At 42.8% G+C, this 23,479-nt stretch overlaps 1 protein-coding gene across 2 annotated transcripts in view; it reads left to right on the top strand.

Annotated features, from left to right (window-relative positions):
* Positions 1 to 23,479, top strand: part of ZCRB1 (zinc finger CCHC-type and RNA binding motif containing 1) — a 364,751-nt gene that overhangs the window by 65,395 nt on the left and 275,877 nt on the right. For both annotated transcript variants that reach the window (XM_044087452.1, XM_044087451.1), the window contains exon 3: positions 15,198 to 15,226. In XM_044087452.1, the coding sequence (XP_043943387.1) occupies positions 15,198 to 15,226 (29 nt within the window). The remainder of the gene's footprint in view (positions 1 to 15,197; positions 15,227 to 23,479) is intronic.

Raw genomic sequence — 23,479 nt, 5'->3', positions numbered from 1 at the left:
TAAACATTTGTTTAATACTTTGTACTTCCCTTCTGTCTGTGCCAAATGTCAGAGTTTACATTCAAATATTAACAAAATCCTAGATTTCTAATCCTGCATGCACACAGCTCTGTAAATTTCATTTCTGCAAATACTGAAAATTGGTCCAAACAACAATCAACAGGGGGAAAAAAAGTTCTGTTCTCTCTCCTTCAGGTGTCTGTCTCCCCAGTCCACATTCGGTAGAGCTATTAGTTTTGAGGATTAAGAGAGAACAAGAGGGAGAGTTGGTCTCTGGTCCAGTCATTAAAACTTATAACAAAATGGTAATAAGCAGTATGGTCCGTAGGTAGTGACGATTTGAAATCGGGTAATTTGTGTGTTGCATTATCACTGTATTATCTTTTGTTTAAGGAGCAATCTGGACATTGAGATTAAATACAGTAGTGTATCAGCAATTAGTGCTGAAATAACAAGTGCACCATGCATGGGAGGGGTGCACAGTTTGTAAAAATGATAATGGGAGGTTTCAATATTCTCCTAAAAAGAAAGGGCCATATGTTGTCTTTTCCAAGTGGCTGTCAGGCTGCCTTACCTTATTGTGTTAAATACAGCTAAAACTTAACAAAATATACCTAAAGTTTCTTCTGTGAGAGCCATCGCTACCTCTTAGACTTTTTAGGAACTCTTCTATTGAACTCCTCTGTGGAGCTGCAACACAGTCTTCTCTGCATACTTTTGTAAACCACTCTGATCTCGAGGACCAGGTCATTCATCAGGGCTGCTGTATTTCATTGTATTTTACACTCTGTGATCTCAAGGACCAGGTCATTCATCAGGGCTGCTGTATTTCATTGTATTCTACACTCTGTGATCTCAAGGACCAGGTCATTCGTCAGGGCTACTGTATTTCATTGTATTCTACACTCTGCGATCTCAGGGACCAGGTCATTTATCAGGGCTACTGTATTTCATTGTATTCCTATATGTTGCCACCCAGGAGGAGAAGCTGGAGCCTCTGTCCTCCTGTTAACTTTTTCTTACATGATATATTCAGTTCATTTTATGTACTTAGCATAAGGTAAATGTTCATAATGCACATTGGCTGCCTTGAGTAAACCGTCCTAGCATCCTCCATCATAGCGAAAAAAATAACTACTTGTGCAGGAATCTGAAGGAATGCCCCTAAGGCCTTTAAGGTTGTACAGGTTCTAACTTTGAAATTAAATGGGCAAACTCGCTCTGGAGAGATGGGAAGTTGTGGATCATTTGGGAGGTAATAGAGGATATTTTGAGCTTGGGAGTGACTGCTGCCTGCATCATACTAGCTATGCTGTTAAAAGTGAATGAATATATGTTGATCACAAAGATCTAGCATTATGGAAAGTACGTAGCTTGTAGTTCCGCTGTGGCGACCCCTAACCGGGAAAAAACGAAAGAGAGACGAGACCTTATCATTTAGCTTAATTCTTATACCCCATTTTTGATGTTTCTTCTATTCAGTTATGTACAGTTTGTACACTTTGAATACTATCGTTAGTATTTTTTCTTTCTAAACAGTGTAAGAAACTTCTCTGTGTGGAAGATTTTCAGTCCATATATTTGTAGTTAATCACTGTATATTACTCAGATCAGACAATAGTAGTAGAAGTAGCGAACATAAACTCATCTTAAGTCAAAACAAAACAAAAAGTAATAATAGAACATATATAATTGTACAGCATTACTAAGTATTCGAAAGTAATCCAAGCAAGGCAGGCAGTCTGTTTCCAGTCGAAAATCCTTTATTAAGTACACCGACTCCAGTCGAAAATCCTTTAAGTACACAGACGGAGATTACTTGTATTTTTTCTTTCTTCTACGTTCAGTGTAGGTTCTTTTATTACCATTTGATGATAATCCCCTAGGTTCTTTTATTACCATTGATGATGATCCCCTCCCCCCCAAAAAAGTCTAGTCTAGTCTTTGTTGATTGTGTTTACTGTTTCATTCTTGTAACTATGACAGAAAAAGACCCAGAGGAGTTCAAAAAATGTGTCCTGTGTGGGCACAAAATTCCTGCATTCAATGCCCACACTTTGTGTATACTGGCTTGGACCTCTTAATTTGCAGGAAGATTATGTTATTTGTCATGGTTTTAATGCCAGAGCCCTTGTTGAAATGAAAGCTAAACTAATTCTGAAAGATTTGTTTCCTTCTACTTTTGGGCAGGCTTTATCTTGTCTCCTAAAACTAAAGATTCTAAGTCTTCTTCTCCGAGCCTGTCCACTTCATCCTCCAAGGCCTTGGAGTAATCCAGTAAGAGACCTAAACAAGATCCGACCTTATCATTGGATCCAAAGCAGAAAAAGAAAAAACTTATCCGACCTCCACAAATCCGACAAAAAAAGATGCAGGATCCAACTATCTCTAGCCCTACTCCTTCTACCCTCATTTACCTTCCAGAAATTACTTAATCACATTTTGTGGATCTGGTCCCCTCCAGGATCTCCTCAACTTTTTTAGAGAGACCCAGGTCCCCTTCTATTATTTCTGCTCATTTGTCCAGAAGTTTAAGGGAAGAAGATGTGGAAAAAGTAGTGTGGAAGATCCTCTCTGCACAGAGTCAGATGGGTGCCTTACTGGCTCCTACCCCTTCGGTTCAGGAGGTCTGTTCTTCGACCACACTCCCTGTACCAGTTTGTCCTGTAATTCCTTCAAATGTCTCAAGAGTCCCTGGATCCAAGCTGTCTGGCTGTATCTCACTCTGTTCTAAAGATGGCATTATTCTCCAATCCGAAGTTCGCTGTGAGCACTCCAGTTCAGTCAGATCCGGAAAGCTCTGTGAGCTGAAGCTTCCCTGTCAAATCCAAGGTGTTGGAGACTATTCCAAAGCTGTTGGAGCCGTCTCTGCACCTGCGAGCCTCGGCACAGGTTGGATCTGCTCTGACTTCTGCCTCGGTGGGGGGGGGGGGGGGGTTGCCTTCGGAACAGGAAGGGACAGTGGTCCAAAAGCTTGTCTTTTTGGATCAGAGGTATTTTTCCTCTCTGGGGAAGTCTGCTTTTGAGGCTATGGAGAGAGCTTTGTTTGCCTCCGCTGCACAGACAAGACAGATCCAACTCTCTTGGATCTTTATTCTGCAGCTTTGATGTCTATGAGCTCAGAGCCTCATCACTCCTTTCCACAGAGACCGCCAGTACGAGAACTCCAGGCTTCCCGACAGGGCATTTTGATGACTTCTGATACCTGCCTAGAGCATCCCACTGAGGAGGTCCCTAAGAAGAAGACACATAAGCGGAAGCACTTGGACTCTCCAGAGGAGTGTAACATAGAAGATACAGACTTTGATGAAGGTAAAGGGTCCCGACAGTCACCTCCTGAAGATGTCTCATTTGGAGACATCCTTGAAATCCTAAAACAGAGAAGTGGCTGGACACCCAGCAACCCTTAATCTGAGGAGTCTTTATTGCTGGAGGCTTTTGGTACTGGCCTATCTACCTCTCGGGTGACCCTGCCCACTGACAAGCTTATCAAGTTAATCTCTTGCCGGGCATGGAAGGAACCCAGTGTGACTGAGCCCATACCTTGAAGACCAGACAAAATTATGGCACCACCTGTGGACAATCTGTTTTGGGGAAAAGGGGTGCCCATTGATATCATGGTTGTGGAGCCAGCCACTAAAAAGGAACTTGCTCAGGAGCGTTCCACTACTCATCTCCGCAACAAGGGAGTCTCAAGTGATGGGCAGACTGGGCAAGTGTCTATGCATCAGCGTCCTTCACCTTAAGGTCACTGAATTATTTGACAGATTTCACAATTTTACAGAGGGATTTAGTTAATGAACGCTCAAATAGCTTCACAGGATCCATTTCTGAAAACGTCCAGTCATCTGTGACTTCTCGGTTGGCTACCCTACAATTTATTTTGAAGTCTTCCATGAGGCTCATTTCACATGTAGCAGAAGGAACCTCAAGGGTGGCAGGTTCAGGCATTTCCATAAGGAGACATGACTGGGTGCGGCTATGTGATTTTGTGGAGCCCTTCATGTCTTTGTTCATCTGTTCTCCTTTTGACAGCACGTCTTTGTTTGGCCCCAAAGTTTAAGATGCATTATCCAGGTGTGAAAAGGATGGAAGAATCCTGTCTGCCATGGGTTATGTTTTTCAAACCCTAAAAGATCTTTCTCTAGGAATCAATAAGGTGGCTGAAAGATATGATTCTAGAAATCCCAGGGCCCTTTCCAGGGCACAGATAGAAGAAGTTCCCCCAGGGGTAGATGGGGGAACTCAAATGGTCGACACTGCCCCTACAGCAGGGTGGCTCTCAAAACTGGGGGTCTAGAGGTTCTTTCTTTGACAGACCGTTCCAGTGCTGCTGAAAGGAGGCCCGATTGACCATCTCTGGAGGCAATCAGGGGTCGACTATCCCTGCACCAGAGAACCTGGCTAGAGATAAGAGATACTTGGGTGCAGAAGAATATTTCTAGAGGGTATACAATAACCTTTTCCCTTCCTCCTCCAATTTCAAGGAAAATCCCCGATGTTCCACCTAATCAGAGGGAACAAGCAGCAATTCAGGTACAAAAGCTACTAGAAAAAGAGTTATCCAAGGTGTCCCACCAGACCAGATAGAATCTGGAACTTACTCAAGATTCTTTTTAGTGCCAAAGAAAACAGGGGACTGAAGACCAATTTTGGATCTCAGTAACTTAAACAAGTCAGTTAGACGCACCAAGTTTCTGATAGTCGCAGTTCAGTCCATTCTGCCATTTCTGAGTAAGGATGACTGGATGTACTCGATAAATCTTCAGGATGCGTACTATCACATACAGATGAACAGATGATCCAGGAAGTACTTACGCTTTCGGCTAGGAGTCAGTCATTATCAGTTCACAGTTCTGCCCTTTGGTCTCACCACAGCCCCCACTGTGTTCATCAAATGCATGGCAGTAGTAGCAGCTCACTTGAGACTGCTGGGATTCCAGGTGTTTCCATAGCTAGATGATTGGCTCATTACCTCCCCAACCAGGCATCAACTAATAAGGTCAAGAGATCAGGCTCTCCATATGTGTTCTCTTCTGGAGATGACCATAAACTATAAAAAATCTCAACTGGAGCAAACTCAAAAATTGGAGTTCATAGGAGCAGTGTTCAACCCAAAGTCAATGATAGCTTCACTGCCTCCCTCAAGGGTTCAAACTGTATTACAGGTCAGGAAAATTATCTGCAGTACCAAGATTTCAGCCCTCTTGGTCCTTCAAGCGCCAGGATCAGTGGCAGTGGCAGTAACACTAGTACCTTTAGTCAGATTTTAAGTGAGGATTCTCCAATGGATGCTAGCAACACAGTGGTTGATTCTTTCTTTATCAATGCATGTCATATATGATGATAATGTGAGGAGAAGTAAGGCAGTGGATGTGTAACATATGCCAGCATAGTTAGCTGGAGTTTTTTAAAGAATTATATGTCATTTCTTTTTCAAACTGATTGGTTTTTACAGATGCTTGCGTTGGAAAATGTATTTGTAAAGTTGCTTTTTGTGGTTAAAAAAAAAATTAGAGTGTGTTCTGCTGGACAGAAAAGAAATACACCCGTGTGTCGGACTGTATTTTAACTGTTGAAATGAAGATATTGTAACACAGGATATTGGAAGAGAAAAGATTAATCTCAGTCCTGCTAACTTTGAAAAATAGTCTGAAATTAAATTACCTGGTTTAGGCCATAAAGATTGTATCTTACAGCTCTGACTGCATTCAGAGACGAAATGTCTCTGAGAAACCTGGCTTACTAGATCTGTAGAAAGAGTGGAAGTGTTTAAATTGTCTTACAGCTTCCATATGCTGTAACACATCTTAGCAAAGCTCTACGTGTGTGTATTATGCAACAAAGGTGCAAGATCCTGGCTCAAGTTTCTAGTAAAGGGGGTAGTGTGGGAACCGGAGTCAAATAACCAGATGTGATGTCATTCTATAGACAGCACTGACAGGGTATTTGTGGGAGATATCATTTAACTCTTAGCAGTCAGTTTGTGAAGTCTGACAAGGACCACTCACACGTCATCTTGCCCTGCTCTAAGAAGTGAATTAGGGAATGGTAAATAGTCAGGAAAATATAGTGAGATTAGTTAAGTGTCATTTTTGTGTATCTGTGTGAACTTTTCCATCTGTGTTATTTTTAATATTTCCTGTGATTGAATTGTAAATAGATATTGTAGGATTGTAGGAAGTTACTAGGCTAATGCCCCTAGGGCCCTTACAAGCCTAGCCAAGTTCTTACCCTTATTTCTATGATAAGCACCTATTTCTCCTGAACAAGAGGGACACAGGTGGAACCCCCAGGGTGAATTTACTGTCGCCCATCCAATCGTCCAGATTGTGTTTGAAGAGGGCCAGTGATATGCTGTGTTTGACATGAAGTGGAAGTCCTGCTCCAAAGGTGTGGTAACCTGTGAGAGACCAATCTTTCCCTCCAGTAGGATTTATTACTGTCACATACCAGGTTAAGGTCTTTAAAGCGAGTAACCCCTCTACCATTTGACTTTCGATATGAAGCATTTCCAATAACGCAGGGTCAGAGATTGCCTTATATGCAAGGTAGAGATCACCTCTGAGTAGTCTGTATGAAACAGAATAAAGTGACGGTGATTTCAGACGATCCCCATAGGACAGATGGCAAAGACCTTGAATTTTCCTTGTGAGGAACCTTTGTGGTTTCTCCAGTTGCTGCAAGTGCCTAGAAAGGTACATGCCGAAAGGGATGGCATACTCCATTATTGGCCTGATGAGGGAAGAGTACAGGGAGGTTTTTTTTTTTTTTTTTTCTGGAAGCAGTGCCCTTATTTATGAGATGAGCAATATAACATGCCCTTCTTACCACTGTGGAGACATGGTAGTTAAAGGTAAGGTTGCTTTCAACCTGTATGCCCAGGTCTCTCACCACTGAGTGTGCACTTTGCACAGTTAGTGTTTTCATGTTATTTTGTTATCTATTATTAAATATATTTAAACTCAGCCACTGGGGGTGCACAAGCCAGTGCATTTCTTTGTGCCGGTCCCAAGCCCGGATAAACGGGGAGGATTGCGTCAGGAAGGGCATCCGGCATAAAACTTGGCCAAATCATTCATGCGGGCACCGGTAAATATTTACAGTTCGGTCGAGGGCCGGTTAACAATGACCGCCACCTGTACTGTTAGGCAACAGGGTGCTGGTGGAAATTGGGCTACTGTTGGCCGAAGGAGGAGAGAAGGTGGAAGGCGTGGCCAAAGGCAGGAAGAGAGGAGAAAGGTTAGGACTGTGGTAGTGAGGGTCGGAACTTTGAATGTTGGCAGTATGACTGGTATAGGGAGAGAGCTAGCCGATATGATGGACAGAAGGAAGGTTGGTATATTGTGTGTGCAAGAGACCAGATGGAAGGGGAGTAAGGCTAGGTGTATCGGAGGTGGGTTCAAATTGTTTTATCATGGTGTGGATGGGAGGAGAAGTGGCATAGGAGTTATTCTGAAGGAACAGTATGCCAGGAGTGTTTTGGAGGTGAAAAGAGTGTTGGATAGAGTGATGTGTATGAAGCTGGAAATTGATTGTGTAATGATGAATGTTGTTGGTGCATATGCTCCACAAGTTGGGTGTATGATGGATGAGAAAGAAAAATTTTGGAGTGAGTTGGATGAAGTGGTGATGACTGTACCCAAGGGTGAAAGAGTGGTGATTGGAGCAGATATCAGTGGGCATGTTGGTGAAGGGAACAGAGGGGATGAGGAAGTGATGGGTAGGTATGGTGTTAAACCAAGGAATGCAGAAGGTCAGATGGTAGTGGATTTTGCGAAAAGGATGGACATGGCTGTGGTGAATACGTATTTTAACAAGAGGGAGGAGCATAGGGTGACATACATGAGTGGAGGAAGATGCACACAGGTGGATTATATCTTATGTAGGAGTGCCAGTTTGAAGGATATTGGAGACTGTAAAGTGGTGACTGGGGAAAGTGTAGTTAGGCAGCATAGGGTGGTGGTTTGTAAGATGACTGTGATCAAGAGGAGGAGGAGGAGTGTGAGGGCAGCACTAAGGATCAATGGTGGAAATTGAAAAAGGGTAATTGTGAGTTGGAGTTCATGGAAGAGTTAATACAGGAACTGGGTGGCAGTGAAGAGTTACCAAATAGCTGGGTAACTACAGCAGAGCTAGTAAGGGAGACTGCTAGAAAGGTGCTTGGTATGACATCTGGACAGAGGGGGGATGACAAGGAGACATGGTGGTGGAATGAAGAATTACAGGACAATTTACAGAGAAAGAGGTTTGCAAAGAATTGGGATTGTCAGAGAGATGAAGAAAGTAGACAGGAGTATAAGGAGATGAGGTGCATGGCAAATAGAGAGGTGGCGAAGGCTAAGGATAAGGCATATGAAGAGTTGTATGAAAGGTTGGACACTAAGAAGGACGTGTACCTATTGGCTAGACAGAGGGACCGAGCTAGGAAAGATGTGCAGCAGGTAAAGGTGATAAAGGATAATGAGGGAAACGTACTTACAAGTGAGGAGAGTGTGTTGAGCAGATGGAAAGAGTACTTTGAGGGGTTGATGAATGAAGAGAATGAGAGGGAGAGAAGGTTGGATGATGTGGGGATAGTGAATCATGAAGTGCAATGGATTAGCAAGGAGGAAGTAAGGATAGCTATGAAGAAGTTGAAGAATGGGAAAGGCTGTTGGTCCAGATGACATACCTGTGGAATCATGGAGGTGTTTAGGTGAAATGGCAGTGGAGTTTTTAACCAGATTGTTTAATGAAATTTTGGAAAGTGAAAGGATGCCTGAGGAATGGAGAAAGTGTTTTGGTACTGATTTTTAAGAATAAGGGTGATGTGCAGAGCTGTAGTAACTACAGAGGGATTAAATTGATCAGTCACAGCATGAAGTTATGGGAAAGAGTAGTGGAAGCTAGGCTAAGAAGGGACGTGATGATTAGTGATCAGCAGTATGGCTTCATGCCAGGAAAGAGCAATACAGATGCAATGTTTTCTCAGAGTGTTGATGGAGAAGTACAGAGAAGGTCAGAAGGAGTTGCATTGTCTTTGTGGACTTAAAGAAAGCATATGACAGGGTGCCTAGAGAGGAGTTGTCGTATTGTATGAGGAAGTCAGGAGCGTCAGAGAAGTATGTAAGAGTGGTACAGGATACCTACGAGGGTAGTGTGACAACGGTGAGGTCTGCGGTGGGAGTGAAGGATGCATTTAAGGTGGAGGTGGGATTACATCAAGATCAGGTCTGAGCCCTTTATTTGCAATGGTGATGGACAGGTTGACAGACTCAGACAGGAGTCCCCGTGGACTGTGATGTTTGCAGATGACATTGTGATCTGTAGTGAGAGGAGGGAACAGGTGGAGGAGACCCTGGAGAGATGGAGATATGCTCTAGAGAGAAGAGGAATGAAGGTCAGCCTGACTAAGACATAATATATGTATGTGAATGAGAGGGAGAACAAAGGAATGGTGAGGATGCAAGGAGTAGAGGTGGCGAAGGTGGATGAGTTTAAATACTGGGGATCAGTAGTTCTGAGTAATGGTGAGTGTGGAAGAGAGGTGAAGAAGAGTGTACAGGCAGGATGGAGTGGGTGGAGAAGAGTGTCAGGAGTGATTTGTGACAGACTAGTACCAGTAAGAGTGAAAGAGAAGGTCTACACGAGGGTAGTGAGACCAGCTATCTTATATGGGTTGAAGACAGTGGCATTGACAAAATGGCTGGATGTGGCAGAGTTAAAGATGTTAAGATTTGCACTGGGTGTGACGAGGGTGGACAGGATTAGGAATAAGTATATTAGAGGGTCAGCCCAGGTTGGAAGGTTTGGAGACAAAGCCAGAGAGGCAAGATTACGTTGGTTTCGGCATGTGCTGAGGAGGGATGCTGAGTATATTGGGAAAGAGATGCTAAGGATGAAGCTGACAGGTAACAGGAGGCCTAAGATAAGGTTTGTGGATGTGGTGAGAGAGGACATGCAGGTGGTTGGTGTGACAAAGAAAGATGCAAAGGACAGGAAGAAATGGAAACAGGTGATCTGCTGTGGCGACCCCTAACGGGAACAGCCGAAAGAAAAAGAAGATGAAGATGATGATGATGATTAAATATATTTAAACTTTACAATGTGATTTTTTGTTTTTTAAAGAATATTTAAAACTTAGAGTACTTGTATTTATTTGGTGCCACTGTGGCTGCTCCTGAAAGCCTTGCTGTTTGGTCAACCTTACCATCGTTGGTAGTATTAATTTCACTCAGTATAATTGGGTACCCTGGCAAGACCCTTGGATTAGCTGGCTTTGTGAGTGTTATGGTGGCAATGTATTTCTACCTTGTAGCTTGCTCAAAGGTGGTAGAGCTAGTAAAGCTATGTCAGTCTTTCCCAGAGGGTGTCTGTGTGTGTCTGTGTGTGTCTGTGTGTGTCTGTGTGTGTGTGTGATGCTTTGAACAAGGACACTAAGAGCACTGATTTCAAAGAGAGTGTGGTGGAGGACTTGGCTCGGAACACCCGGCTAAGGACTTACCTCTATAGCTGTGTCAGTGGGGAGTCTTATTTGGGGCTTGGAGAGTGAGGGAGAGGGAAACCCAGCCCCAGGATGGGAGTGTGTTCCCTTTGTCCTCGTAAGGGAAATTGTGCTTGGTGCAGAGATCTGCATCTCTAAACACTGTGTTTGTCTATTTTTGTTCCAAGTAAGCATCCCTCACCGGTGTCAGTGGTGAGGATTGAGGCCCCTTGATTACTGGCCCAGAGGAGGGACATCACAACATATCTGATATGAATCTCTGACATGCAAGAGAAATCTCAAGTGGTGGATTTCAATCAAATCAGGTTCTACAAGGCCATCCATTTATTCCCTCTCAGCCCAAAGCCATAGTGATCATGAATGCTTTACATTTGGAGTTGGGGGAGCGGTGGGGCATTTTCTGGGAAAAACAGTCCAAGGCATTTGGTCCCTTCGAAGAGGCCAATTTGCATATCAATGTCCAAGAGATGAGAGCAGGGCTTTTACCATTGCAGGCCTTTCAGAATGCTGTCTCTTCATGAGCAATTGCAATTCAAATGGACAATTTGTCAGTAGTTTGGTACATCAGGAAACAAGGACCAGACCCCCCCCCTTATGTCGAGAAGAGCCAAGAGTGTGGCAGTAGACAGTCTCATCCCAACCACTTTCTCGTAGCAATGCACATTCCAGGGAAGTCCAGTGTGATAGCAGACAAGCTGAGCAGGTGCATTTTTCTATCTCACAAGTGGTCTTTCAACAAGGATGTGACTGAAATGATTTTTCATCAGTAGGGCCAGCCTTACTGTGACCTTTTTGCTTCTCCCCTAAACAACAAATGCAGCAACTACCATGTCCTAATCCCCTGACAGGAGGAATCACTAAGGGATGCCCTACTTCACAATTGGCCCCCTGGTCTACTGTATGCCAATCCACCAATCCTGCTAATTCCAAAATTCCTGCAGAAAGCTGCCATGTTGAAGAGCAAAGTCATCCTCATTGCACCTTACATGCCTTAACAGATTTGATTCCCTTTCCTTTGGCATCACTTACTTCACCAACCTTAGATTCTGGATCAGAATCCAGACCTACCGTCTCACCCAACAGGCATGATCCATCCAGACATATCAAACCTCAGGTCGACGGTCTGACTTCTCCAATTAAATTATTGCTTAAACAACCTATGCTGTCTTTCCCTGTACGACATATACTTTATCTTCACATAAACCTTCAACATGTAAACTCTATTCCAGTAAATGGAAAAGATTTGTGTACTGGGCACATCAAAATCACGTTGAACCCTTTTCTGTCTCGATTCATAATGTAGTTGAATTTTTGGCCTTACTTTTTAAAGAAAGAGCTAGTTCCTCAAATGTTAAAGTTCAGTCAACAACAATATCAGATTTTCACATTGGATTTGAAAGTTCCTCAGTAGCTTCTCATAAGTTGTGCAGAGCTCTCATGAGAGGCACTGTACTTTTAAAACTTCCCTTTAAGGACCCTACTCTCCCATGGGATCACAGTCTGGTATTGCAGGCACTAATACATTCCCCCTTTGAACCAGCACCTAAATTTGACCTTAGATGTCATACTTAGAAAACCGTTTTTAGTAGCCATTACATCTGCTAGACACATTTCAGAATTTCAAGCATTATCTTCAAAACCTCCGTACTTGACTTTTCACAATGATAGAGTTACATTACAAACCAATGTATCCTTTCATCCCAAGATGATGTCAGAATCCAATATCAATCTGTCCATTAATTTGCCAGTTTTCTTGCGCAGTTTTCTAGCAAAGGCAAGTACAAGCTACATTTACTGGATGTTCACAGACAATTACATTTTTACCTGCGTAGAACAAAAAACACTAGGGAAACGGACCAGCTGTTTGTATCCTTTGCAAACTTGAAATTGGGAAAACCGTTTGCCAAAGTAACTTTAGCCAGATGGCTAACTGATTTGTATCTCTTTCCTTTCTAAAAAAAATTGGTTGTTTCATTAGCACAACCAGTACAAGCTTATTAAACTAAATCCATGGCAATGTCTTCAGTTTTTCTTTCCAGGACATCCATGGACGACATACGTGCAGCGGCTACTTGGGCTACTCCCCTTACCTTTGTTACGCATTACAAATTGGATCTGGCATCATTTTGTTCAACTTTGTTCAGGAATATCCTTCCTTGAGTCCACCCGGGATTTTAGTTGGCTGAAGACTGTCCCATTAGTTGAAGATAGAATGAAAATTGACAAATCAGATGAAGTTCTGTACTTACCGTAATGTTCCTTCTCTGTTGTCCATTTTCATTCTTCAACTCCCCTCTCACCAACCCCTTTCCTTTGCAAACTTCTGGAAGAATGAGTGGTTAGGGGACATTGCTGTCCTTTTATACCGAGCTCCAGCTATAGTCTTGTCTATTTTTGACTGCATGCAAGTTTTTCACCTCCTTTTTCTTTGCACAACAAATATTTCCTTTCCAGAAAATTCATCAAAAGAGACTGAGGTACTTGTTGATGCATTATGGGTAAGGAGAAGCTTGAGGGTTTTTGGTTGCCACGAATTTTAGCAATGGCCGAGTCAGATCTGAGGAATTGGATCCAAACCCATTAGCTGAGGAGAAATGAAAATGGGCAGCACAGATGTTTTTTTTTTTTTAGTTTGCATACCTGAACGTGTCAGTGTTGTCTTTTTTTCAATTTTCAAAAAGCAGCTAAAGTTTATTGCTAGGAATACAAAGTTTTCTTTGACCCGAGATCATGTGGGGTGTATGGCTGTGAATTTATTGTCCTTAGCCTGTACTTAAATTTTGTTCCTCAGAAAACTTGCTGAAGGCTTATACTGACCTGCTTCTGAGACTGGAAGCATTCAGTAATCTGTTAGCCCAGATGTCTCACAACTTGCACTCATATTGCACAGGCTAATTCCTTAGTTAAAAGGTCACTCAGTATGAGAACAGAAGTTAGCCTTTTTGACTCCAGAAATGTTAAGGAAAGGTTTGCCAAATGGTTGTGATACTGAGAAATAATGGAAAGTATTGTTATTTGATGTGGAAATCCAGGAATCGCATGTTTGCATAGAAGCTGGGTGACCCTGGGGAGAATTATGGAGCAAAAGCCTCTGAGGATGTTAAGTCATGCCTAGAATGAATCTTGCACGACAGTATGAAACGGCAGTGAATAAATGGTTGCTGGGGTAAGTTCCTATGAGAATGAACTCTAACTAATGCAGTCATCCTCTTATTTTATAGGGAACTTGTAAGGACACATCTGGAGTACATTCGCCCTGTTCTGCAGGTCACACACAAAATGGGAGAGGCAAAAAATGTACTTGGTAGATATGCCAAGCTGAATTGTGTGTAAGTGTTAAATATTTGACAAGTGTATGCTTGAGGGAGCCTGACACTTTGTTGACAAGGACATCCATCAACACACAAGTCTTCAAACTCACTACATTGAAGCTTCTACACACCGATCCACAAAGGATTGAAAAAAAATGCTTTTTGCAGGGGGGAAAGCCCACCTGCACCCCCAAATGGGGGCTGTGCCCCTCATGCCCCCTGTTACTGATGTCTAACTCCAAGATTGCTCTATAATGGGGCAAGGCCATGTTCCCCATTTTTCTGCTGTACTGCAATCTTTTAATACAAAAGTTGTTACTTTTCGATCATCTGATTTTCTATCAGCTTCACCAGCTAAATCATTGAGTGTGAAACACATACCGACAAGTGTATGCATCCATGCTGGAAGACAAAAAGGATTATGCTGTGGAGATACTTTACTGTCATGTAGTAGGTAGATGGGTGGTATTCAGGAGTTAAGTTGGGGTGATGAAGGAACTTAAATGAGATCTGGATGGATGCGGAGTAGAGACTGTTTGTTGTTTTAAGGAAATCCTGTTCTTGCATGGGGTGATGGCTCCTAGAGGCAGTGTACTGTCTTAGTAGCTAGGTCTGTGATTCAGTCCGCCTATGTGGAGTTTTATTCTTCTCCCCATGTCCATGTCACTTTTCTCTGAGTGCTGAATTTGTGTGTGTGTGTGTGTGTGTGTGTGTGTGTGTGTGTGTGTGTGTGTGTGTGTGTGTGTGTGTGTGTGTGTGTGTGTGTGTGTGCATGTGTTGCTCGCAGACTTCCATTATGCTGGCAGTGTGGTCCTTCTTCAATAAAGCATGCCTTAAGACTGTAATGGGTGGTGAATTAGGCCACTAAGAAAATCCTGGATGGTTTCCTGGATGTCACTGCATACCATAGTCTGCTACCATCCCTTTCAAAGGGAATGAATAGCTTTAATAAGGAGTTGAGGAAGTGGATGGCTTGCAAGCACAAGGAACAGGGAGGAGTGCGGATCAGGCAAGATATAGAAAATTGGTTCAGAGAGAGCCTTATGAGCAAGGTAAAAGGAATGGTGGCAACAGAGTGGACTAGCTACAGCTAGCATACTGATCTGATAACCCACAATTTGTCTTCTCCCAGAATGGTTGTATGCTCTCGGAGTGAATTAATTCTAAAGTATTATGTCTGAGTGTTAGGGCAGTGTACATTTGGGGCATCGTACAGGTTTATTATGTTGGAGTGTTAGGGCAGTGTACATTTGGAGCATCGTACACGTTTGTGGTTTGTAGTATATACCCATATCTGAGAGTTAATGGGTGTCTGCCGTTGTAAATGAAAAGGGGATGTAGAGTAACTTCCAAGCTTCAAATAAGCAAGTGCTGACATGTACTTATTTCCTTTTTTGCAGATATTTTCCAAGTATGGAACAGTAGTCAAGTAAGTAGTGACCACAGTTGCAGTATTTGTGCCTGCATGGGGTGTTCGGCATGCGGCAGTCCTTTCTGGGTTTAGGCCGTGCTGCCTTCGTCTTGATTATTCTCTTCCTTCCATTTTCTTTGAATGTTTAGCTGTTTGATACTAATGCTGCTTACTGACTTGATCTCATCCCTCCCATCCTTTATTTACTCATTTTTGCTGAAGATGGGTTTGTCTGTCATTTTAGTTTGCATGTGATTCTTCCTTAACTGCTCGTATTTCTTTGTCTCTTAATGTAGCTCTCTTTTCATAACCTAACTAACACCTGTGTGGCCTTCCTTTTTAAGGTAGTTGTGCCTATCTACACTTAACATACACTCTGTTTATGTTGCTTTTATTATATGCTGTTTGCCCCAACACCTGTTAAGACACCACACCTGCCAATTCAAACTTGAACCAGTTTGTTCACTAGTGATGGAGATCTGCCCAGTTTGATTGGGCAAAGGGAGACATCATTCAGGTAGTCACAAGTGCTGCTTGTGTCCTCGCAGGCATCCTGGAAATGAGGACATTTTTTATCATTAGTCCAGTCCCTCCTCTGGGTAGGAGGACTTTTGACCTGTGTCAATGTGCTTGCTACAGTGCCTTCCCCTATTGAAATGCACATACATGCACTACCCCTCATTAACAGTTTACATAGGTTAGCCAGAAAGTTCAAGTTGGGTCTAGTATGCCTCCTGTGACCATGAGGGTGACAGCTAACAAGAAACAAAATTAGAAATGTTCATATAAAATCACTTTAGCTGGCAGATCTAGGAGAGACTGTCTGATGCCCTCCCTGTGGGAGGAATAAAGCTGTCTTGTTTAAGTTTCAAGTAGTTTATTCAGTTAATTCATTACATCTGAGTGATGCCTCCAGGTGCATTTACAGTGAACTCCTACTGACTCCTCTAGGGGTTAAGTATTGCATGTTCATATTTACATCAATAATTCCAAACCTATGCTATTGACAAGGTTTTAAATTATTGCATCTTAAAGCTTATACAGTGGCAAACTCAACTGCATTAATAACTTGACATCTGTCTAGTGGAGGTAAATAGACTAACTATTGCTTTTATGATATTAATTTATGTACATATAACTTTTGCATTTGTCTAAATATCTCAACAACCAAGTAAAATGGGCAGAACTCTTTAGCCTCATACAAAAGCTGTCAGCTAGATGAATAAAATGCTGCTTGACAGTATGTGTGTAACTTGAGTGGTTGCTGAGATACTGTAAGTTGTTTACAAAATATTACAAATGCAATAGTTACTGTGCTTAATGTGACTGATAACATTTGGTTTAAGACCTAGAACCAAAGGAATTCTACCTCTATAAAAATAGTGTGTGCTGAAGAGTTTGCCATTTATGCTTCTTTCATAACCTCAATCATTCCAGAGATATGAACATTTGTTTGAAATGTGAGGACATACTTTGATTCTGTCAAAAGTCTTAGGCTCCGCCCACTGGAAGTGATGCATGAGTGGTGAGCCCTTTAGTCAGGGGTTGTGCATGTGCATATGCACCTCTCCAGGGCAGTGACTGCAGTGCTGGTAGGGGTGCATTGAGGGGAGCAGGAATTAGATCATACTCCCAACAGCAGTATGATGCTGCATCAGTATCCTCAGCTTCCTCACTGGCCTTGATCAGGGGTTGTGCTGAGTCAGTGCGAGGCTGAAGCAAGTCTGGCAGACCCAGTGAATAAGGAGATGAGATGTTAGCAGCTGATGGTCAGCTGAGGGGAGAAAAAAAAAAGAGAGACGTTACTGTGATATACAGCCATAGTTTACAGGACAACCTAGGTAACGTTTTAATTGCATGTACCTGTAAGAGACTAATAACTGTAGCAGTTCATAAGCAGTTGGAAGTGTGAGAAGAACTGTAGTAATTTTAGAGAACATTTCTGTTTTTCCAAAAAAATGATAAAATATTGTACTGAAGCCGTGTTGAATCAAAATTAAAGTGAGAGCAATTGCATTGCATTGCACTTGCCCTTTTCAGTAAAATGTAGAACTTTAGAGCAAAATCTGAAACATGTATACAACTGCATATCTGCCACTGTGAAAAGGTATTATAGTTTAAAAATGCTTTTTTGTCTGTGCAGATGTTTGCAAATTTGCAAGGAACATGATGCATGGCTATTGCTGACATCACATGATGATGTCCTTATATAAACTTTGTCTTGAAGAATTTTACCCTTCCACTGACGTATTACTGTGGGAACAAAAAGGGCATCGTTTTGATGCAAACCGCCACAGAAAATCCTGTATAAGGAATTGCAAATAGAGGGACTAACTGATTAACTCAAACTGTAACATTTATAGACGTATGGAAACTTCAAGAATTCCCTCTAAGACAAAGCTCGGATATTTTGCCTGTAACAACCCTAAAAATTCCATGTTGAATGTAAAAATATGAACACAGATCATCTGTAGGCAGAAACAGGTACGGTCTAGTTTAGATGTTTGACTTTTTTTTTTTTTGACCAACGCCTGTCATTTTGAAGGATTTATTTTCAATTTCTTGTGCAAGACTTTGATTACATTTTCACTTTGAAAAGTTATTTGGTTTTGTTCATTTCAGGTGAATAGTTTTACTATTTAACTCTGAATGCTTGGGATTGATCATTTATATATTGGTTAAGGACTTTATCCATTTTACACATGCCTATAACTGTGCAGCACCCACTGACTGAGAAGAGTGAGTGCTCAAAGTTAGTTGCTACCATCTGAATATTTAAAGGGTGTCTTTTGGGCTAGCTAACTGATGGTAATTTACCTTTAAGCTTGGGATGGAAAAACTGCTGAGGAGTTGGTATTTACACCCCCATTCTGGAAAATCTGTTGTGTTGCAGTGACGCAGTAAATCTTACTCCTACTTTTCATTCTGTATATGCAAAATAATTATGTCAAGTTTCAGTTACTGTTGGTAAGCGTGCAGCAAACAGCACTGGGAACCAATGATTATAGCTGTGATCTCTAGCTATGTAGTGAAGAACTTCCCTCTGTGTGGCAGGTCTTGGCTGTTACCCTAGACATTAGTACACATTTGCTGTATACCCTTATAGGATTATAGGAAGTTACTAAGCTAATGACCCTAGGGCCCTTACAAGCCTAGCCAAGTTCTTGCCCTTATTTCTATGATCAGCACGTTTCCCCTGTCCAAGAGGGACACAGGTGGAACCCCCAGGTTGAATTTACTGTCACCCATCCAATCGTCCAAATTGTGTTTGAAGAGGGGCAATGAGGTGCTGTGTTTGACATCAAGTGGAAGTCAGCTCCAAAGGTGTGGTAACCTGTGAGCGACAAATCTGTCCCTCCAGTAGGTTTTATTAATGTCACGTACCAGGTTAAGGTCTTTAAAGCGAGTAACCCGTGTACCATTTGACTTTCGATATGAAGCATTTACAATAACGCAGGGTCAGAGATTGCCTTGTATGCAAGGCAGAGATCACCTCTGAGTAGTCTGTATGAAACAGAATCAAATGACAGTGATTTCAGACAATCCCCATAGGACAGATGATGAAGATCTTGAATTTTCCTTGTGAGGAACCTTTGTGGTTTCTTCAGTTGCTGCAGGTGCCTAGAATGGTACATGCTGAAAGGAACATCGTACTCGGTTATTGGCCTGATGAGGGAGGAGTACAGGGACGTAATAACTTTTTTTCTGGAAGCAGTACCCTTACGAGATGAGCAATATAGCATGCCCTTCTTACCACTGTGGAGACATGGTGGTCAAAGGTAAGGTTGCTTTCAACCTGTATGCCCAGGTCGCTCATCACTGAGTGCACACTTAAGGTGTTGCTATAGGTTTGGTAGTTGGCCAGAACAACGCTTTTACCAAAAGGAATGATATTATTTTTTTGCATTGAGTTTAAGGCCATGATTTTGTCACCAATCATGTGTTTATGTAAGACCTGCTTGAGGATGTTGACATCATTTGGAGAGTCTATGACCAGTCCCAGTTTGCAGTCATCAGCAAACTTTGTCAGCCACAGACCTTTAGCTTTTGCTTGAACTTTGGAGAAATAGATTCCAAACAGTAGAGGTCCCAGGACTGATCCCTGTGGGAACACCAGTGGTTACAGGTCTGCTGTTGGAGGTGGATTCCATTATTTTGACTGTATGAGTTTTCTCAGTAAGCGACCCATCTAAAGCTACAAGTGTTGATGCCTAACTGGGTGAGTTTGTCAATGATGCCTGAGTGGGGAATAGTGTCAAATGCCTTGGCTAAGTCCAGGTAGGCTGTATGCACAGATTTCCCATCATCCAGAGCCTTGACGACTGTCTCAGAGAAGTCCACCAGGTTTAACAGGCATGAACTCCCTTTGACAAATCCAAACTGAGCTGTGTCAGGCTTTTGGAGATTATCTATATCTTTGTTGATAAGGTGCATGATGATTCGGCCCATGGCCTTGCAGATAAGGCTAGTCAGGCTAATAGGTGTATAGTTCCCAGGGTCAGTGGTAACGCCACCTTTGTGCAAGTGAATAATGGTGGCAGTTTTCCATTCAGTTGGTACAAAACTGGTGCTTAAACTATAACTGAAGAGTACCCAATGGTGTTGCTAATTCATGTTGGAGCCCATATAGGACGCAGCCTGGGATGTTATCCAGTCTCGTAGATGCTGTGTTTTTGGCCTTAGAGAGGGCATTTACAACATGCTGGTTAGAGATGCAAGGTATGGGACAGGTGGAAGGGATATAATGGGGTATGTGTTGTGGGGACAGGGGGTGAAGCTTTCACAGAACCTGTCTGCCAACAGGTTAGCTATGTCCATGGGCTCAGTATATGTGGTATCATTAACTATCAGTCCTGCACAAATATGGGCCTTTCCTTTTAGGTTACGGATGTAACTGTGGAATGTGTTTTGGTTGTCCTTTGTTGAGGAAGCTAATTTGGACTTGGAGTTTGCTGTAGAGTACTTCACAAGAAGTCTCATTTGCTTGTTTAAGCTGAGGGAGTGTTGCCAGTTTAGGAGGGCTCGCTCCCTCTTACCCTTAGACAGGAATTTCTTCCTCTTATTGTAAAGCCTGTTAATGGCAGTTGACCAACAGGCAGGTTTGCTCTTCCTTGAGGGGCTTATTTTGGTCCTATCTGGTACGGGCGAGTCAATGCAGGTATACTGGTGTTTGTATAAAGCTTTTCTGTAGAGCTCAGCATAGTTCCCACTTCCATTGAAGGGAGGAGGTACAGTGAAGCTATTTATACCATACCGTAAGAGGTTATAATCTGTTTTGGAGAAGTTTTTAGTTTAGTTGCTGCTGGAGCAGATTTAGGTGTGTTAGTTACTTTGACTGAGACCGATTTATGGTTAGATCTCACCAGGGAGGACCTCACAGTGGGGTTGCTACAGTGGTCCACCATATTGGTGAGCATCAGATCCAGGATGCTGGCACCCCTTGTGGGGGTGTCAAGCAGTTGGTCCAGAGCATTGGAGTTAACATAGTCGAGGAACCTTTGGGCAAATGAGTTTGAGCATGAATAATTTACCCAGTCAATGGATGGGTAGTTAGTCACCCAAAACCATGGTGTTTGAGTGTATCTTGACAGACTTAAGTAGATCCAAATAGGCAAAGTGAGTGTCCTAATTCATGGAGGGGGTTCTGTAGCTGGCAATGACTTGAATAGGTGTCATACCAACTGTTAATTGCACCTGAAGTGTCTTCAGGGAGTCGTACTATTTTACCAATCTGGAGGTGTATTGATCTTTAATGATAATTGATACACCGCCTCCTTGTGTTTCACTGCTGCAGTCATTACACTTGGGTTATCCTGCCATCAGGCAGTCCCGCAGTTGGCCAGAGTTCCAAAGTCTTGGTCTGGCGTCGGTTGCTGTCGCTTCTTCCCTGACGTCAGTGCACTAGGGGTATATAAGATGCAGCCGACGCCATTTTCTTCAGTCTTTCTTGCCGCGCGGTGCCCGAATCAAAAGCAGTTCGCAAGTGCCGGTCGGCCGACTCCTGAGATTTTCGAAGTCGAATTTCAGAACCGAAGTCTTCAATAAAGCTAAGTACCCCATTGGGGAAACTTTTTCTTGCCTCAGACCGATGTCAGTAAAAGTTAATAATTGTATTTCTTGTGGGAAGCAAACACTTCATAAGGATTTTCATTCTTAATGTATTCCATGCCTAGGCCCAGACCACGACGTCACTAGTTGTCGGTTTTGTGCTAGATTTAACAAATGCACTATTAAACATCGGTTTGATTTTGCTCGCCATTACTTTGGGCGAAGGTTCAATTATACCATGCCGTCGGAACAGCCGACGACCGGAATACACAAAAAAACGCAAAGACAAGGATAAGGACAGGCAACTGAGGCCCAAAACCGACAACGAAGCCTCTTCCAGGCCAGTCACCAGTTCGCCGGTGCTCAGTGAGGCGCTTTCGCAGCCCCTGACTTCCGCTGCCTCAGAGCCACAAGCCGCCTCCAACTCCCAAGTGGAGACAGCTAGGCCTCTGGAAACACAAGGTATTGGGCCTATGGAAACTATTCCCTCAGATGGGTCCAGAGCCGCTGAGCAGGCATCAGTTTCTGAGGGTGTTTTCAGACCTTCTCAGCTTACCATCAAAACAGCAACCAAGTCAAAAACTCCATTAAAGACAAAGAAACAAGTACAGCATTCTCCTGCACAGGCCACCATGCCTAAAAAACAGATGCTCAAAATGGCCGAAGACCTAATTACTCTGATCAGGGGTTCTCATCCCCCTCCTGATAAAAGGCCTAGGCAGGATACAGATTATGATTCCTCAGACCAGGTTTCCATTTCCTCCGATTCCTCTTCAGACCAGGGATACTCTTTACCCCCCTATGAGGACACTGATTCTGAAAAATCAATCCCTTCAGCCTCTCCTCCTGAGGATTACTCTTTTGGGGAAACTTTGCCATACCATGAGGGAGCATTTCCATTGGGAGAGCCAGGATTATTCAGAATCCAAGAAAAGGCTCAGAAATTTTCTATTATTGCCTCAGCACAGGCCCCTGGCTATTCCGCCTGTGTTAGATATTGTGGATGATGTGTTCTCTGAATCTAGTTTAACCCCTGATTCTTTGCCCCTAGCTCCAGTCAAGCCTGACAGGTAATACAGAGTCCCTGACTCTCACAAATTTCTTTATAAAAACCCTGCTGCTGACCTGCTGACCCAGAAACTATCTTCCAGGGTCCAAAATGGGTTAAGGCTTCCACTGCTAAAAATCCAGTACCCTCTGACGGGGATTCCAGAGCATTGGATAGATGGGGGAAGAAAGTTTACACGTCTGCAACTCTAGCAGTAAGGGCCTTAAATTGCCAGTTCCAAATGCTTAAATACCAACAATATTTAATGTCTTTGCTAAAACAGAAAATGCCTACAAGCTTAGAAGGTCCTGATCATAAGGAAATACAGGACTTATTGCATGCAGCTGAACAAGTGGTTTTGATTCATTAGAGGCTTCTTGTAGAGCTGCAGTTACAGGATCTGTGATAAGAAGGCATGCTTGGTTAAAAGAACAAAGTTTACCTGATCATGTTAAGGCAAAAATATTGGATGCTCCTTTACAACATGATATCTTGTTTGGTGTTAAGGCTGAAGAGGTATTAAAGAAAATGGAGGATAAAGCAAAATCTATGCAGACAGTAAAGGATTTCTTACAGGTACAGCCTCCTAGATTTAGCAAAAATTGGCCCTCTAAAAACTGGTCCTTTCCAGTGTCAGACAGACCACAAAGAGGCAGATACAGACGCTCAAGAGGCAGATCTCAGCCCCAAGGTTCTTACAAACCAAGACAGTGGGGTACTTCAACCCCTAAAGGAGCAGAAGATAAGTCACAACCTTTTAGGAAACAGTCCCAATGACTTCCCCTTTCAAATGCCAAGCTCTTGCCTTTTGGAAGCTCCCTTAGGGGAAAAACTAGCACTTTTTGCACAAAATTGGCTTATAATCACCCAAGACAAATGGGTTCTGGATATTGTGTTTCAGGGTTACAAGTTCCACTTTCACACTCTACCAAGGATGAAAGAAATGCCAGATCTGCCACAAAACCAATGGGCAGAGGCACAACAACAAATTACAGCCCTCATGGACATGGCTATTCAAAAAGTACCAGAACAGGAACAAGGACAGGGATTTTACTCAAGACTTTTCTTGGTCCCCAGAAAGGACAAAACTTGGAGACCCATACTGGACCTATCCATTCTAAATACTTACCTGGATATTCCAAAATTCAAAATGTTGACACTACAGCAGCTTCTTT

This window comes from Protopterus annectens, chromosome 11.part0, assembly GCF_019279795.1.
Source record: "Protopterus annectens isolate FY-2018-M chromosome 11.part0, PAN1.0, whole genome shotgun sequence".
Taxonomy (NCBI): Eukaryota; Metazoa; Chordata; order Ceratodontiformes; family Protopteridae; genus Protopterus; species Protopterus annectens.
This window is presented reverse-complemented; position numbering and strand designations above follow the sequence as displayed.